At 41.9% G+C, this 17,349-nt stretch overlaps 1 protein-coding gene across 2 annotated transcripts in view; it reads left to right on the forward strand.

The window, feature by feature from the left end:
- Positions 1 to 15,007, forward strand: part of LOC143756264 (uncharacterized) — a 40,886-nt gene extending 25,879 nt beyond the window's left edge. For both annotated transcript variants that reach the window (XM_077247174.1, XM_077247172.1), the window contains exons 8-16: positions 11,426 to 11,604; positions 11,683 to 11,776; positions 11,879 to 12,222; positions 12,319 to 12,436; positions 12,567 to 12,658; positions 12,987 to 13,100; positions 13,407 to 13,678; positions 13,817 to 13,990; positions 14,076 to 15,007. In XM_077247174.1, coding sequence (XP_077103289.1) covers positions 11,546 to 11,604; positions 11,683 to 11,776; positions 11,879 to 12,222; positions 12,319 to 12,322 — 501 coding nt within the window. In that variant the 5' untranslated portion in view covers positions 11,426 to 11,545 and the 3' untranslated portion in view covers positions 12,323 to 12,436; positions 12,567 to 12,658; positions 12,987 to 13,100; ... (1 more) ...; positions 13,817 to 13,990; positions 14,076 to 15,007. The remainder of the gene's footprint in view (positions 1 to 11,425; positions 11,605 to 11,682; positions 11,777 to 11,878; positions 12,223 to 12,318; positions 12,437 to 12,566; positions 12,659 to 12,986; positions 13,101 to 13,406; positions 13,679 to 13,816; positions 13,991 to 14,075) is intronic.
- The last annotated feature ends 2,342 nt before the right edge of the window (positions 15,008 to 17,349 follow it).

A 17,349-nucleotide genomic window follows, 5' to 3' on the forward strand; every position in this document is an offset into this window, starting at 1 on the left:
TCTGACATATATAGCAATTGTAAGTCGCTTTGGATAAAAGCGTCAGCTAAATGAATAAATGTAAATGTGATCAGTGAGACCAGTTTACCCATCATCTTCATTAGGGCTGCAACTTTTTTTGATAATCAATTAATTGGACGGTTATTTTTTCGATTAATCGGATAAAAAGTTTTTAAATTAAATTTGATTTTTTGTTTTTTATAACTAAATAAAACCCTAAATCAGGGTATTTATGTGTAAAAGTATACTTTAAAGGGGTGGTAAAACAAATTTTTTCGAATGCTTGATTGTGTTTGTGTGTTGCACTGTAACATGTGTTCATGCTTCGTTTAAAAAAAATTTGCATAATTTTTCATATATTTTACCTTTATTCTACACTGCTCTGTCCCTCCTTGTAAAAACGGTCTGATGGTTTCCGGGTTCTATGAAGCCAGTCCCTCAGAAATACGCAATGGGCTCAGATTGGTTAGCTGGCCCAGTGTGTTGTGATTCGCTAAATGCCTAGTGCACGTTTTCCGGAAACGTCACGCCCCTTGCCTTTACCGGTAGCTTAGTTTGTGCTTTGGTGTATTATAAACGATGGCGTCAACAAAACCATACAAAACCGAATCAGACCCAGAGAATGTTAGTGAAGATGATCGAGCAGAACCTGTTCAAGAACGGCTGTTAAACGACGTTTCAGAAAGGTTTGTTTTTTGTTTTCTCATTACCTTTTAGATACGCTGTTATTTAATTGTACTAATTATTGTAGTATTACAAAAAAATAAGCTTCATAAACAAGAAATTCAAATAATCGTTCTAATAAATTATACTACAGTCCTCAAAGGGATTTTTTTTAGTAAAGACTGCGGATCTATAGTGATCGTAACTGACTGTATGGAAGTTACTTTTGTATTTTTAGAACGATTGTAGCCAAATATCTGTCGACAGAACTATCAACCCAAAACGAACACTAAACATTGGATTTACTACAGTAGCCAAATCAAACACAGAACCATGTTTATGTAGAAAATGTTTATGTTTTGTAGTAATATATAAAAGCTCTAATCAAAGAATAATTAGAACTCTAATTCCAAGTTCGCTGTTGAGATTTTAAATAAAGTTTGTAACGTTAGGTGTTTGTCGGATAACGTTAAGTATGAATGAGCATTTAACACACAAACCACTGTTAATTTAACATAAAAGCAAGCAGTTACTGCGTGCATGGTCTGACATTACTGAATGCACGCAAAGCGCGCTCCCTTAATAGCCTAATTCCTAAAAAGCTGACAGTTCATCGCGATCTCACAAATCTGTTATTATCAATGAAGCTGACTGCACAATGAATCTTTCATAATATCCACACTTTGTTTGTTATAATTAGAGGATTTGCCAGCATACAGAATTCAGCACTGAACAAAAAAGTTTTGAGCGGTGAGGAGAGCCTATCTTAAATGCTTCTGATTGGCCATTGCGTTCAAGAAATCAACACACATGTCTGTGATTGGCTACATCGCTCAACGCTGCAAACATGTTATGAAAAGAAACTCTGGCCTGTAAATCGTTTCTATTTTGTTTCAGTTGTTTTTCTTGCTTTTCTGCAACAGATGAATAAAAATCTATTAGTTTTAATATGTTGTATTTGTTGTATTGTTACTTAATTTTACAAAAACAATAAAAGATGCGATGGCACAAGAATCCTTAGATGCTCACTTCTTTTAATCCAGATCGAACTCACATGTACATCTCACAGACTCTCTTGTATCTACACTGATCAATCGCCCTTCTCTATCCCCCTCTAGTGTTCAGTTCTTGTAATAACAGTTTATGTAGACACAACACCCCCCCAATACGTAAGATATATTCCTTCCCACTTAATCTATCAGTAATTACCATAAAACAAAAAGATGTTTCATTCCAACATTAAGCAATAACCCAAGGAAGTAAAATTGTTTGAACAGTATTTTTTTTTTTAGAATATATTGCTTGAGTACAAAAACAAGCTTATCTTAATTATAACAGGAACAGAACGTATAAGCTATAGGCTATGCAATGTATAACTATACATTTACGTCTCGAAATCTTTTAGCCATGAGGGAGGGTTGCGCATTCTTGACGGACGTTCCTCAGCCCGCGGAAAGTTATCAGCTTCATTACAGAAAGAACTTTGCTCCGCAAGCTCAGCTGCAGGATCAGGCATCTGAACAGCTCGTGCCAATCGTGAGGAATGCCATTTCCTTCCATCCTCTAGCAAGTAGGTATTCGGACCCACTTGTTTCTCAATTTCAACAGGATCAGAAAATTTGCAGTGTCCCTTCGGCACATGCTTGCGCACTCGCACCCTGTCCCCCTCTTTAAGGATAAGCCGTTGTGCTCCACGTTTTGCATCAGTATAACGCTTTATTTGAGATTGCTTAAGAACAACTCGCTTGTGAACATCCGTTGGCTGGAGAGTGCTTGCAGGGGAATGAAGGGCAACGTTCAGTTTTGTTCTCATCTTCCGCCCATGGAGTAATTCGAAGGGTGAAACTCCCGTGGTGGCATGTGGAGTAGAGCCATAAACTTGAAGAAAGTCTGTAACAGCACGTTTCCATGGCTTAGATTGTACTATAGCCGACTCTACACAGTCCTTTAGAACTCTGTTAAAACGTTCTATAGCCCCGTTCGCGGCTGGATTATAGACAGCCGTGCGAACTGCCGCAATGCCTATTTCTCGCAGAAAGGTGGTGAACGCATCCGACGTGAATTGTGGCCCATTGTCCGTAACCAACTCTACCGGGTAACCATGGCGACTGAAAATGCCATTGAGAAAGTCAATAACAACCCCTGTCGTCACAGACGATGTAAAGGCAACTTCTGGCCATTTGGAATAGTAATCAGTTAAAGTAATAGCGTACTTACAGTCCCAACCAGCAGTGTCAAACGGGCCAACAATGTCCATTCCCAGTTTACTCCATGGTGCATCTGGAAAAGGTATCGGTTGGAGGGGCGCGGTAACAGTCCGAGCAGATTTATCCAGCCTTTGACACAACTCGCACGAGGAGACCTGAGTCTGGATCATCTGATCCATTCCAGGGAACCAGTATAGTTCGACTAAGCACTGCTTTGTCCTCAAAATTCCCTGGTGACTTTCGTGCGCGAGAGCTATTAATGTATGTCTCAATGTCGCTGGAACTACTAGACGGGTGTCCCTGAACACCACATTGTCCTTGACACTAAGTTCAGCTGTACAGCTTTTACAGAAACAGGCTATCCTTTTTCGATTTGGGTGCATAAAGCGGTCAGTTCAGGACACGAGGCTGCAGCAGTTTTGAACTCGGATGGTGAAATCGCAGTCAGGGCAGTAGACAGTAAAGCGACCAGCTCTGGCTCATCATCAGAGGTAGAAGCAGAAGCGAGAGGAAGAGGTAACCGCGACAGACAGTCAGCAACATGATTTGAAGAGCCAGCCCGATACACAACGTCATAAGTGAAACACAGAAGGCGAGCTGACCACCGAGCAATGCGCATCCCGGCACGTCCAGCTCCCCGCGTAGACAGCAGTGTTGTCAGCGCCTGGTGATCAGTGTGCAGCGTAAAACGCCTGCCCCAGAGGTATGTGCGCCACTTCTCGACGGTCTTTCTCCACAGTTGAATAACGCCGTTCGGCTGAGGTTAAGGTTCGTGACGCAAATGCCACTGTGCGTTCACTGTGATCTGGTTACACCTGCGATAATATCGCTCCCAGACCATAATCTGATGCATCAGTGGACACAATGATTGGCATTTCTGGGTTAAATAGGGCAAGTGCTGGACTGTCCACTAAGCATTTCTTAACATCCATAAAGCTCTGTTGGGCATCATCAGTCCAATCAAATTCAGAATCCTGGCGCAGGCATGCACGCAACGGCTCAACAAGAGTGGCATAATTAGGTATAAACTTATTATACCAGGACAACATACCCAGAAAGGAGCGCAAGCTAGTGACATCAGTTGGAGCTGGGGCCTGCATTATTGCTTGCAGATGATCTTCATCAGGTTGGCTACCATTTCCATTCACCATGTGTCCAAGAAAGCGCAAGCAGGACTGACGGAAATTACACTTTTTCTCATTCATTCGTAGAGCGGCCTCGCTTAGACGTTTGAGGACAGCATCCAGAGCAACGTCATGATCTTGCTGTGTACGTCCGAAACAGATGATGTCATCCAAGTAATTCTGTACATTGGGAACATCTTTGAGTATTATTGACATCATTTTCTGGAATACGGCCGGAGCCGATGCGAGACCATACAGAACACGGCAAAAACGAAACAGCCCGTCGTGCGTTATAAACGCTGTGAGGTCACGGCTATCTGGATGGAGCGGAACCTGGTGGTAAGCGTTTTCCAGATCAATGGTAGAAAAAACAGTTGCACCTGACAAGGCAGCTAAAGTCTCATCCATGTGTGGCAGAGGGTAAGCATCCACTATAATAGCCTTATTAGGCTCCCGCAAATCAACTGACACTCTAATTCCTCCTGTCTTTTTTTGTACTACAACAATCGGTGAGAGCCACGATGAAGCATCAATTTTCTCTATTACACCTGCGCTGAGAAGGCGGTTCAGTTCATCAGACAGCAGCACGTACTGATAAAGGTAGACGTCACAGTTTTTGTCGCACAGGTACAGCGGATTGTAAGACTTTCACTTTATGCATGAACCCTTTCACACAACTTGTCGCAGGTGCAGAAGAGGAAAGCTGCATCACTGGTGTCAGAGGAAGAGAAGCAGGTAAGTCGGCGGCCCGTGCAGAAGTGATTGTATTCCCTTCTATGCAAAGGTGTAAAGCAGATATCAAATCCATACCCATTAGAGCAGTTCCTGATTCCACAATAAAGAAAGTAGCAGAGTATTCTACATTGTCTTTAATAACAGTAGCTGGCATACAGCCTAGCACATTAATAGGCGAGCGCGAGTATGTAACTAGTTGCGCTGTCGATGGCTGCAAATGTGTACCTTTGAAGTTTTTTTCATACACAGATCGAGGCAGAACTGATACTGAAGCGCCAGTATCCACGATCAGTTCCACGTTTGCAAAGGACTTAGGCGTCTGGATGCCCACAGCACACTGTATTTTATTCTGCATGCTGGATCCTTGAATTAACAGTAACGTGTACTCGGGTAACTCAACTTCTCCAACTGTGTGCGTAGGAGCCGAACGACACACGCGTGCAAAGTGTCCCTCTTTTTTACAGTTTTTGCATATTGCTCTTGTAGCCGGGCACTCTCTTGCATTAGCCAAGTGTCCACTAGAACCACAACGAAAACATGCGCGTGTATGCGCAGCAGGTGCAGAAGATTTTGAAAGGGTATTTGCGGTGAACGTGGTTCTTTGTTGTTTGCGCTGAACGGCATTTTGTTGAACTTGGACAGCTTGCACTGTAAAACTCCGTTCCCCGATGACATTTGTTTGTTCCGATGCAGACTCGACTTGGGTCGCAGTTGTAATAGCTTCTGCCAATGTAAGGTCAGGTCTTAAGAGCAGTCTCTCGCGAATTCGAGGATCCGACACATGCTCAATTAGCTGATCTCGAATCATGTCATTTGTATTAGGAAAATCACAAGTTGCAGCTAACTGTCTCAGTGCAGCAATATAATTCACTATAGACTCGTGAGCACCTTGCACTCGTTTCCGGAAATTATGACGTTCTACCACAACATTTATAGCAGGGGTGAAATGTGTACTCAACACAGTGATAGCAGACTCCAGTGTATCTCCAGTCTCTGGTAAAGTATAAAAAATCCTTTGTCCTTCGGTCCCTAAGCAATGAAGCAGCAAGGCTCTTTTCCTTGCCTCTGGCCAAGTATCACCTGTAGCTGCCACGACGAGAAGATAGTTGCGGAACATCCTGGTCCACGTTGTGAATGGAATGCTGGGCTCACCCGGACAAGGCAGAAATAACTCTGGAAATGGAGCGTTCAGTGCAGCCATCGTCACGCAGTATAGATGCAGACCACCTCGTCGCCAATTTGTTGTATTGTTACTGAATTTTACAAAAACAATAAAAGATGCGATGGCACAAGAATCCTTAGATGCTCACTCCTTTTAATCCAGATCGAACTCACATGTACATCTCACACTCTCTCTTGTATCTACACTGATCAATCGCCGTTCTCTATCTCCCTCTAGTGTTCAGTTCTTGTAATAACAGTTTATGTAGACACAACAGTATTCATAGATATTTCTAGTTTGTGGGAGTCCCGCGAATCGTTTTATTCTCCCACAACCAGCACACACAGAGTGAGTGCATTACCGGCCGCGCTCGCACTCGGCCATAAAATCTAGTGCCGTGCCGCACTCTATTGCGTTGGGAGTGCACGTCCTTATGCCTCAGTTCACCTCGACAAAGCACTCGCGGCGGCCAGTTTCGTTTCACAAAATGTATGTGGTATCGGGGCGTGGTATCGGCAAATTTTTATGAGTACGAGTATATGAAGACCGTATCGACCCGATCCCCGATGCCAGTATCGGTATCGGGCCATTTACATTTACATTTATTCATTTAGCAGACGCTTTTATCCAAAGCGACTTACAAATGAGAAACAATAGAAGCAGTTAAACTAACAGTAGGACAACAATACGCAAGTGCTATAACCCCTCTCAGTTTAACTTTAGTGCAAGATTTCTTTTTTTTTTTTTTTTTTTTTTTTTTTTAGAATAGAAGAGAAGAGAAAGTGTTAGTACTACTGAATCAAGTGCTGTCGAAAAAGATAGGTCTTCAGCAGTTTCTTGAAAGTGGCTACTGACTCAGAAGCTCTGGTTGAGTTAGGCAGATCATTCCACCAACAGGGAACAGTCATGGTAAAGGTCCGAGAAAGAGATTTTGTGCCTCTTTGAGATGGTACCACAAGACGACATTCGCTAGCAGAGCGCAAGTTTCTGGATGGCACGTAAGTCTGAAGTAATGAGTTTAGGTAAGAGGGAGCAGTGCCAGTTGTTGTTCTGTAGGCAAACGTCAGTGCCTTGAATTTTATGCGAGCGGCAACTGGCAACCAGTGCAATTTAGTGAGGAGAGGAGTGACGTGTGCTCTCTTTGGCTCATTAAAGACTACTCTGGCCGCAGCATTCTGGATCAATTGTAGAGGTTTGACAGAGCAAGCTGGAAGACCAGCCAGGAGAGCATTACAATAGTCCAGTCTGGATAAAACAAGTGCTTGGACAAGGAGTTGTGTAGCATGCTCTGTAAGGAAGGGCCTGATCCTCCTAATGTTGTGCAAGGCAAATCTGCAGGACCGGGCAGTTCTAGCAATGTGCTCTGTGAATTTCAACTGATCATCAATTACAACCCCAAGGTTCCTAGCTGACCTTGATGGCGTTATGGATGACGAGCCTAGCTGAATGGAGAAGTTGTGATGAAGTGTTGGGTTGGCCGGGACCACAAGTAGCTCTGTCTTCGGAAGGTTTAGTTGAAGGTGGTGGTCCTTCATCCAACCAGAAATGTCTGTTAGGCAGGCTGAGATACGAGCAGCTACCATTGGATCGTCAGGCTGGAATGAGAGGTAGAGTTGTGTGTCATCAGCATAGCAATGATAGGAAAAGCCATGTTTCTGGAGCCATCCCTATTTACTTCCTTGCTACAACGTACAATTAACAATACGAACTATTACAGGAAAACACATCAACGAAAAATAAAACATACTTACAGATTGTGGCCCGTAAACAACAGCTTCTGTTCTTAAAGTTGGAACTGCTCCATCTTTCAGGACAAGCCATTGTGCGAATCCTGCATTGAACTCGCCAAGATTGTGGAAGCTTTCCTCCGTAACATGTGCAGCACAGAGAGCGAGATTTGGGTAATAATTATCCATTGATCCCAACTCCCCCGACCCTAGGAAGGCTGAACAAAGTGGACCTGCAATCCGGGCACTGATGAAAATAACAGCGTTTCGACGACATTGCAGCGGCAACAACACTCCTATACCACAATAACTCTTCTCCAACGCAATATAAAATGGCCTCGCCCCCCTTATTTCGTATTCTCGCAGGAGGGGTTTATTGGGGTTTGCTGACGTCAGCAACCCTGGAGGAATGTCGTGTAGTCCAAAACCGGCTGTTTGCTGTAGTCCTTAGAAATTGATTTCTTTAAAAGCAAATATCTCCGTTTGCTTTGAACTTTGAGCGCTGTAACTTTGCAGATGTTGATTATGCTCAAACAGCAACATTACTGACTAACTAAAGTTAGAAAATTGAAATCTTGTTTTACCAAATCTTTAAAAAGGGCAAAAGCCACACATTGAGTTTTACTAATATAATCTTTATTTTTTACATTTTAAACCTTAGTATATTGATAAGTTAAATATAGAAAGACTGAAAACAAGCATGTGAACGTAGTAGAGCCGCAGTAGTAGTAGTAGAGCCGCCGCAGTAGCATCACTAGCCGGAGGTAAAGATGTATAAATGTATATACCTCCAGACCTCCTTCTGTGCCGTCTTGGGACCTTTCCACGGTCCTTGGGGCTCTGAAAGTTCCACCTTTTGAACCGCTCCAGTTGGTTGATCTTAAACCTCTCTCTCTAAAGACTGCTCTCCTGCTGGCACTGGCATCTATCAAGCGAGTGGGAGATCTGCAGGCTCTTTTCCGGGAGCCCTTCATGTTTGGAGTTTGGATTGGATGACTCCAGGGTCATCCTCAAACCCAGACATGGTTATTTACCCAAAGTGCTCTCAACCCAGTTTAGGGCACAGGTTATCACGTAATTAGCCCTTCTGCTGAGGATGGAGAGGCTAATCGACTCTGCCCTGTCAGAGCACTGAGAATCTGTCTGGAGCGTTCTGCGTCTTTTAGATAATCAGAACAGCTCTTTGTCTACTTTGGTGGCCGATCCAAGGGTGATCCAGTCACTAAGCATAGACAGTCTAGATGGATAGTGGATGCCATATCTATGGCATATATCTCAGTGGGTCAGGTTTGCCCTATAGGTATCAAGGCTCATTCGACTAGAGGTAGGGCTGTAGTACTCGAGTCCGGTCTTGGACTCGAGTCCGGACTCGAGACCGTTTTTCTATGGTCTCGGACTTGTCTTGGACTCGCTGGTATTCGGACTCGGACTTGTCTCGGTCTCGGCCACTGGTCTTGCCAAATATTGCTTTTGGTCTCGACCGAGTCCAGGGGTCTTTATTATGTTCCCAGTAACGTATTATTGTAGAATGCACCCGCAGACTTCCGCAGAAACCTCCGCAGATTACCGCAGATTGTAGTGCCTGTCATTGACAAGTACGACCTGCACGTGTGTGATTTATTTTCTACTATTTGCTACTGCAATACCGGCGCATAGCTGAAATAACAGTTCTGTCTATTCACTGCCGATCATAATAGGAAATTGCTATATGGACTAGTGACTGTGAATATTAAAGACTGCTATCAAATCTGATTGTTCACGAGTCTCTGCAAATGAGTGCCGCAGGTTCATGTACTACACATACATGAACACGTACATGTATATCTACAGCATTTCATCGTCAGATACACTCAGAAACCCGTCAAAATAAAAGTTTGGTTTAACATGAAGAAATTACCACAGATATATCTTACTGGAGTGAAGCTATATTGTCATTTAGTTGCTCAAATGCTCAGTAGGCTACTAGTAGCCTACCTACCAGTAGTAGTGGGTTGGTGTTTGTATCAGTTCTAACACAGCTATTATGAGGTATCACCATATGTCATCATTCTTTTTTCTTTAGATTAGAAGATTATATGATATCAAGGGGAATGTCTATACTTAAAAATCCTGGGTGTTGTGACACTGTTTTTGCTTTCAGATCAACAAATAATAACCCAAAATGATTGTCTTGATAATGTCATGCATAAGACTTTTTTCCTGTCCTGGACTCGGTCTTGACTCGGACTCAAACCTTTTTGGACTCGGTCTTGTCTTGGACTCAAACCTCTCAAAGCTGGTCTTGAATACAGCCCTAACTAGAGGCATGGCCTTGTCTTGGGCTTGGTCCTCTGGTTTTCCCATTCAGGATATTTGTGATGCGGCCGGCTGGTCCTCGCCTTCCACATTTATAAAGTTTGCTACTTGGTTACTATCGTAACCTTAGTTCCCTGAGAGTAGGGAACGAGTATTGCGTAGCCAGCCGCACTATAGTAATCTGGCAAGTTGTCGCTTCAGTCATTTAAACCTGCGATAATGGCGTTTTTCGGGGGACTAATACAGGCTAAGGCCGTGCCCCTTGGATGTGCAGTTACCGCAGCACAGCCAACGAGTGAGGCAGACACTCGCTGTGCAGCTGCAAAATGTGTTTTACATTTATAGGCTTCAGTAAATCGAGGAAAAGGAGTTTCCCCACTGCGAATAGCTACGCAATACCCGTTCCCTACTCTCAGGGAACTGAGGTTACGATAGAAACCGAGTAGGCACTATTATTGAAAAGGTACAAAACTGTTCTTTGAGGAAGACTATTTCTACCATCGTGTACCTTTTTTTTCTGAGAGTGAATTTTTATAAAATTGCTTTACTACTAAAACCATGGTTCATTTGTAGTTACTATGATTTTACTACAAAAACCATAGTTAAACCATGGTTACTACAAAAAAAAACATAGTTACTACAAAAAAAAAACATGGTTCATTTTTGTAAGGGAATTAAGCACATATACGAATCATGAATGTTACATTCATACATGTTACTTTGTGCCAAAAATGTTCTTTATCATGGCTGGAAATCCAGAGGTGTCAATAGGTTGTGTGTTGATTAGATTGGCTGGGCCCACCTATGTGGAGGAAAATAATTAGGCTTTGTTTGAATGGGGATAGTTAATTTGCCTGACAAATGTGTGACTTCCAATATAGTGCCTTACAAAATGTTTGTATTAGTGTCCTCCTGATCCATCCTTAGTCAAAGGTTCCCATATCAGTTGTCAGAATGACACTGTTTGCGTCTGTCAGAATTATCTTTGAGTATATATTTCCTTCTTTTTCCAGGGCAATATGATCTCAGATTGCCTCAGATTAGATGCAAGGCATGTAAAGCCACTTGGAGTCTTGGAGTGGATGACCTGATCAGTAATGACTACTGGCAGGCCACTTCTCACTATTCAACTGTGTATGTGACAGATGTCCTTTTATCTTTTGAAGAGCTGAAGATGGCAGCTCCAGGGACATTTTTTTGACATCTTCTACCCAATATCATTTCCTGATCCCAGAAGTGTTCCCTTGGATTAATGGGCCAAACATTGCACAGACTTACTTCTAAACAATATGGAGGCTGTTGTAGCCCTCTTTGCGTATAGATTTATACTGAATGTCACACAATATCCTGCATCTTTAATGGCCAGGTCTCCCCAATACACCAGTGTATAGTGTATGAGTGAAGTTTACACATTGTTTATTTCCTTTGATATGTATTCTAAAGAGTGGTTACGAAATTAGTACAAACATCAAGAAATGTATCCATTTAGAGCATTTCTCTTATTTGAAACAGAGCGGAAACATCACAGCAGACAGCTTCCGCAAAAGCTTCTTGGAGTGGGAGGCTGTCTGATTCGAATTGGACAAACTATACCAGGAGGACCACTTTGACTGCCCAGAGTGCAGCCCAGACATGCTTGCAGTATCCATTGATGGAAACCTCAAGCACTACAGATTCAAGAGTGCAGCAAGGTACTTACAAATCATGTGTGTGCATCATATGAATTTTTAAATGAATATTTAAAGTTAATATGTATCTCTCTTATTTAGATTGGAGGAACAAGCCATCTTTGATGGCGCGTTCATCACGAATGATGATGATGTCGCAAGATTCGTGGACTATGTCCATACCTCAACCAGTCATGTAAACTTGCACAACTTCACTATATTTACCTATAAAACACCACGTCCTAGAGAGGACTTTGTTTGAACAAGTTTGGACTGTTAACTATCTTCCATGTTTTAGGTCTCTGGAAGAGGTGTCTGTGGAGGGCAGTGGTCAGCGGCGCGTGAAACGTCTCAGAAGTCCTCAGGAAAAACAGACGAGAAGGGTCTGGACCTCGCTGTATGTGGTCATGTGGTTCTCCTTCGTGCCCTCAATATGTTCAGAGGTGAGATTTTTGCCTACCCCCTGTACCTCCAAAAGCAAATGGCCTGTAAGCCAGTGACATTTTTCGCTATGGATCTGGCATGCAAGTACTGGCCTTACCTCCGGAGAGTGACAGAGAAATGCCCTGAGCTTCAGGATCTCCTCACCATGAGGCCATTTCTTTCTGTTTTTCATGCAAATGTCATGATTTCAAATGTGAGGTAAGAAAAAATGATTGTCCATGACATTTTCTTTCCCCTAAAACCTGCATAAGGTTTTTGCCACTTAGATTTTGTTTTTTCTTGTCTTTTTTAAAGGTAAAATGGAGTGGAGCATATCAGGAGGGGGCTGGTTCGACTCTTGGGGAAGAGGTGGAGCAGTGCAACGCCTTCCTCTCGAGGATTGCTGTTACCGCAAAGAACATGTCAAAAGCAGGTAAGGTAACCAGTACATTTTGATCCTGATGACAATGGTGAGCCACTTTGATTCTGAAAATATAAAGCTCAGAATATTCGACACAAATGGATGGATCGATTACAATGCCATCATCCTATTTTATTTGCAGGACACATAGACATGCTGACGGTCATGGCCATGCGCTGAAACCAGCAAAAGTTTGACAACTTGGCTCCCACCCTTGCCCGCCGATATCGGAAGGTAAAGACACCAGTTTTCCCTTATGCAACATGCATAGCGATATTGTAAAATAAAGTGGCATATATTAAAAATATAGGGAAGACTTGCCCAGATGTTCTTCAATACAATTAAATATAATGATGGTTGCATGTGTACTGTCAATTGTATTTTTCAGTGTCTTGATATAAAATATTAAAAGTTCATACCACATATATTGATAGTCCACATATATATGAATATACTGTATATTTAATCAGTGTTGTATGTGGTTTTCTAACAGTGAAGGTACTTTACAATCCTTATCAACAATAGTCAAAGTTTTTTGCCTCATTGTCATTTGTGTTTGAAGGCCACAATAGCCCTGCAATGCCAGTTGCATAACCTGGAGGCCATGAAAACGGAAATGGACATCACAGACAATCAACTGGAGAGCTGGATCATTGATATAATGAGTGGCCAGAAGGTAGAATATACTGTTTTATACTGTTTGATATGGTGCTTGATGTATCACTTCTGACTAAGCTTGGCTGCAATTCCAAAGAGGCTCATTGTAATCGTAGTCAAAGAGCACATACTCTGATTGCTGATGACGTGTGGAAAAGATGTGGACAATAAAGAACCTAACTAACCTAACTCTACTCAACCTTAGCTACAAGTGTAGCCTCAGTTACAGAGAAATATGAAAATATTGTTGAGGCATACACCAGAATTAATATTTATGGATGGAATCAAGAATCATTTTACTTATCTCTTCATTTCTTCCTCTCAGCAACAACATCCCCAAATGATGCTGATGTTGCCGCTGTTGCCAGCCAAATTGAGGAGCTGGTGGCAAGTGTTAAGAGGAGGTCCCAGCGTCTTTATAAAGATAGTGACGGATGCAAAGGACGTGCCCGGATCCGGCGAAAGATCAGGGAGGAAAAATAAATGTAAATTCTGTAGTGGAAATGTATAACACCTTGGTTCCTAATGCAGAAAAACTGACCTTGGACACCATTCTATCTGACCAGATTGTTTGGCCATGGCAGCTTACACACGGTGGTATGTACACAATTGTGTTGACTATGTGAAATAGTCACATAGTGGCACAAAATCTGTCATGCCTCGATTGTAACCCCAGAAAATCTTTAAATACTAATCTTAAATACAACCGACTTATGTTTCATCAATGTAATCCAGACTCTGTAGATCTAAGGACAAAGAGGAAGGCGTTCGACATAGTGATGGCAGCAAGGAGACTTGAGGAGGAGAAGAGGATTCTTATTGCAGAGATGAACAAGCATTGGTCGTTTCTTTGCACCCGTGCAGACACCCTGAAGCAGATGTCATCCCAGCTTTCTAATGTGACATCAGGTATGTGTTGGTTATACTTGGCATACATTACAATATTTCTGAAAGTTTCTAATTAATAAAGGCTCAACGTGTTTTAACATGTGAGGTGAGACGTGGGGCCTGCTTCAAGATGGTATCCAAGGTCTACAGAGCTTGACGATGAAGTACAAGCAAGCAACAGCCTGGCAAAGCATGCAAAGAACTGTTATGTTCAAGTCCTGACTGAAACAGAAATTCACTTTGATAGTGATTCTGAGGAATACCATACCAGTAGTGACTCTGAGCAAGATTAAACATGGCCAGAGTCCTTGTTTATGCTGTGGTGTGCGGGGGAGGCAGCATTAAGAAGAGGGCCGCTGGGACAGGCTGGGAAGGAATGCTGGCTCTGTGTTTGGCATGGAGCTGGAGTTAATCATTTAACAAACCGAGGATCATTTGCAGTAGAAGGCTTCTGTCATGTTCAACATTGAGGAGGTCCTTTGTCCCCAGGGCAAACCAGCAACTCAATGTCACACAGAAGGGTAGGGGAGAAATGGACTTTTCAGCATGAGTCTCTCGCTGCCCCAACCATCACATCACTTTGTCTATTGTCTAGTATCCACTATCCATTTGACTGTCTTGCAGGCTACATTAGCCCCTCTATACATTCTGGAGTGTGGTCCCAACATTTACCCCTGTTGGCTTGTATAATCTTTTTTTTAAATTCAATATACGTTTCTGTTGTTCTATTTATCTTATCTTCTTTATATTGTTTTTGTTAAGCAATACTATTATGCTCACACTCTTGTTTTTTCCATAGTCATATTTAACTAGCTCAGCTTTGCACTGATTAAATCCCTGCACTGTTAACTTTTACACTACCACCAATGCAAATCACTCCATATCTGCCCATCATGTATCACAGGGTCAGTCCCTACCAGGCCTTTGTAATCACTTGACATGCTCTTCACTTTTTATATTTGTCTTTGATTTTTGTTATGTGTCTGAGCTATGTGTGTTGTTTTTGCGGTTGTATAATCTAATAAATGCCTAAAATGTGGTGTGTCGTCTTAAGTACAGTGTCTACGATTTCCAGGTGGAAGAAGACATTTCATCAAAACAGTTTCCTCCATCTCCTAGATCCATCTGACATGGATACACAGATAACATTTATTCACGAGATCTTATCATGGTTTATAGGTATTTCTTTTAATGTTATTACTTCGGTCTTATCGACAGGGAAGCTGGATTGCTTTGTTTATTGATATTTTTAAAACTATAACGCTGCATCTATCAACATTTATTTAGATGTTATCATGGTATTCATTACTTTATTTTAATAATATTATTTCGGTCCTATTACCGGTGAAACATTACAGTCTGCTGCCTATAAGATAGAACACTACAATATGGGCTGAGCGGGGGGCATGCGAAGCCCATATCCTACAATGCAATGAAGGTCATCGGGTCTTTAACGCCAGTATCGCCTCAATGTACATATTTAATCAGTGGTTTTGTCACCAGCAACAACACGTTGCTCAGTTTTGAACTTTTTTATAGTTTAGTTAAAGCCCATTCACGGCAGACAGCAGAAAAACAGAGGAGCCGAACATGTTCAACCATCCACCATGGAAGAACTACAAGTTACACTAGCTTTGTAACAGGTTCTGTGGCGTCTCTCTAGTGGAAGTTGTAGTTTTAAAATATATTGGTATATTTCTCATAAGTAGTCTAGAAGTTGGCAGTGTAGAATTTTGGATACACCCTGGGTTGTTTTGGGATGGGGAACACACTGGAGTCATCAGATTTTAAAAATCTAATCGTTAAATCGGTCAAAATAGCTTATTACCATATTTGACAGTGCTTACATTGGATAAACTTTGGAGACCATATCTACATGACAGCAGAGGTCCAGAGCTTTCTATAACAGCTGGTCCTATGTGTGTAGCACTTCTGTTGCTAAATGACAAGCCTTAAAACATGTACTGGGTCCAAGGTTCTAAGATTTATTTTGGTACAAAAAAGATGACAATAGCTTAGGAATTGACTGAATTACCAGGTTTTGGTGCAGTTTTTGGTTGGAATAAGGCCTCACGTGACGCCTGTTCTTTTGAGCCTATAGAAGACTCAGACTTTAGGCCTATAGGAGACTCAGACTTTTTCAGTTGTGATAGACCAAATTTTAGCCCTGAATCCTCACTTCCCATCAAGCCCAAACACATTAATTTAGCCCAAAGGGAAAGCTGATATGAACCATTGCAATATACCCAATTCAGGCAGTATTCACAAGGCCGGCGTGACCTGGCATTTCTGGAAAATTGATTAGGCACACTTTAATCTACATATAATTTAAGCTGTACAGAGACATGCAAAATGTCCCTTTTGCATAAAAATTGAATGAAATAAAATGATTTTAATAGGTCCACACCATCGCTTTGAAGGACCTCGATGTGGCCTACTCGACCCCTGTTCTTTCGGCCTGTAAACAACGCACAACAGTGGGGTTGGTCTCGCGTCAAAACTGCATAACACGAGCTTTACAATTATATAAAATACACTCTGATTGGACTTTGTTTTAATGAACAATAATTAAATCGGTCGAGCCACTGTACCAAACATTTGTTTAGTGAGACCAGGATAATATTCTCCCCAGGTGATACATTTTTAACCTGGTCTCAACCAGCTGCATCTATGCAAAGGCCCTCAAATGGGCTCAACTGTGAATCTCCTCATTCATTTTCTGAAAAAGACACAATAAAGTCATTCACATCCTTGTAAACTACAAATGCTAAGCTTTATTTTGGTACAAAATAAGTAAGTAAGTAAGTAAATTTTATTTATATAGCACATTTAAAGCAGGGCTACCCAAAGTGCTGCACAAAGTAAAAACAAAACAAAAACAGAACAAACAGCCAAACAGAAAAGACATAAAATAGCATCCGGAGAAAATTAAAATGCCAGGGAATAAAAATAAGTTTTCAATTTTGATTTAAAAATAGAAGTTGAAGGTGCAAGGCGGATGTCCAAAGGCAATTGGTTCCATAGACGGGGGGCGGCAACAGCAAAGGCTCTATCTCCCTTAAATTTGAGACGAGAGCGAGGGATAAATAAAAGAGCTCTGTCTGAAGATCTTAAAGATCTAGTGGATGACAACGGAGTAAGAAGATCTCTAATATATAGAGGAGCTTGATCGTTAAGAGCTTTAAAAACATATAACAGAATTTTAAACTGAATTCTAAAATGGATCGGGAGCCAATGAAGTGAGGCTAAAATGGGGGTGACATGATCGTATTTCTTTGACCCGGTCAGGAGCCTTGCAGCAGCATTTTGCACCATCTGCAGTCGAGCAAGCGACGATTGAGGAAGACCCAAATACAAAGAATTACAGTAATCCAAGCGTG

This window comes from Siphateles boraxobius, unplaced genomic scaffold, assembly GCF_051911475.1.
Source record: "Siphateles boraxobius isolate OS27281-9 unplaced genomic scaffold, OSU_SipBor_1 107, whole genome shotgun sequence".
NCBI lineage: Eukaryota > Metazoa > Chordata > Actinopteri > Cypriniformes > Leuciscidae > Siphateles > Siphateles boraxobius.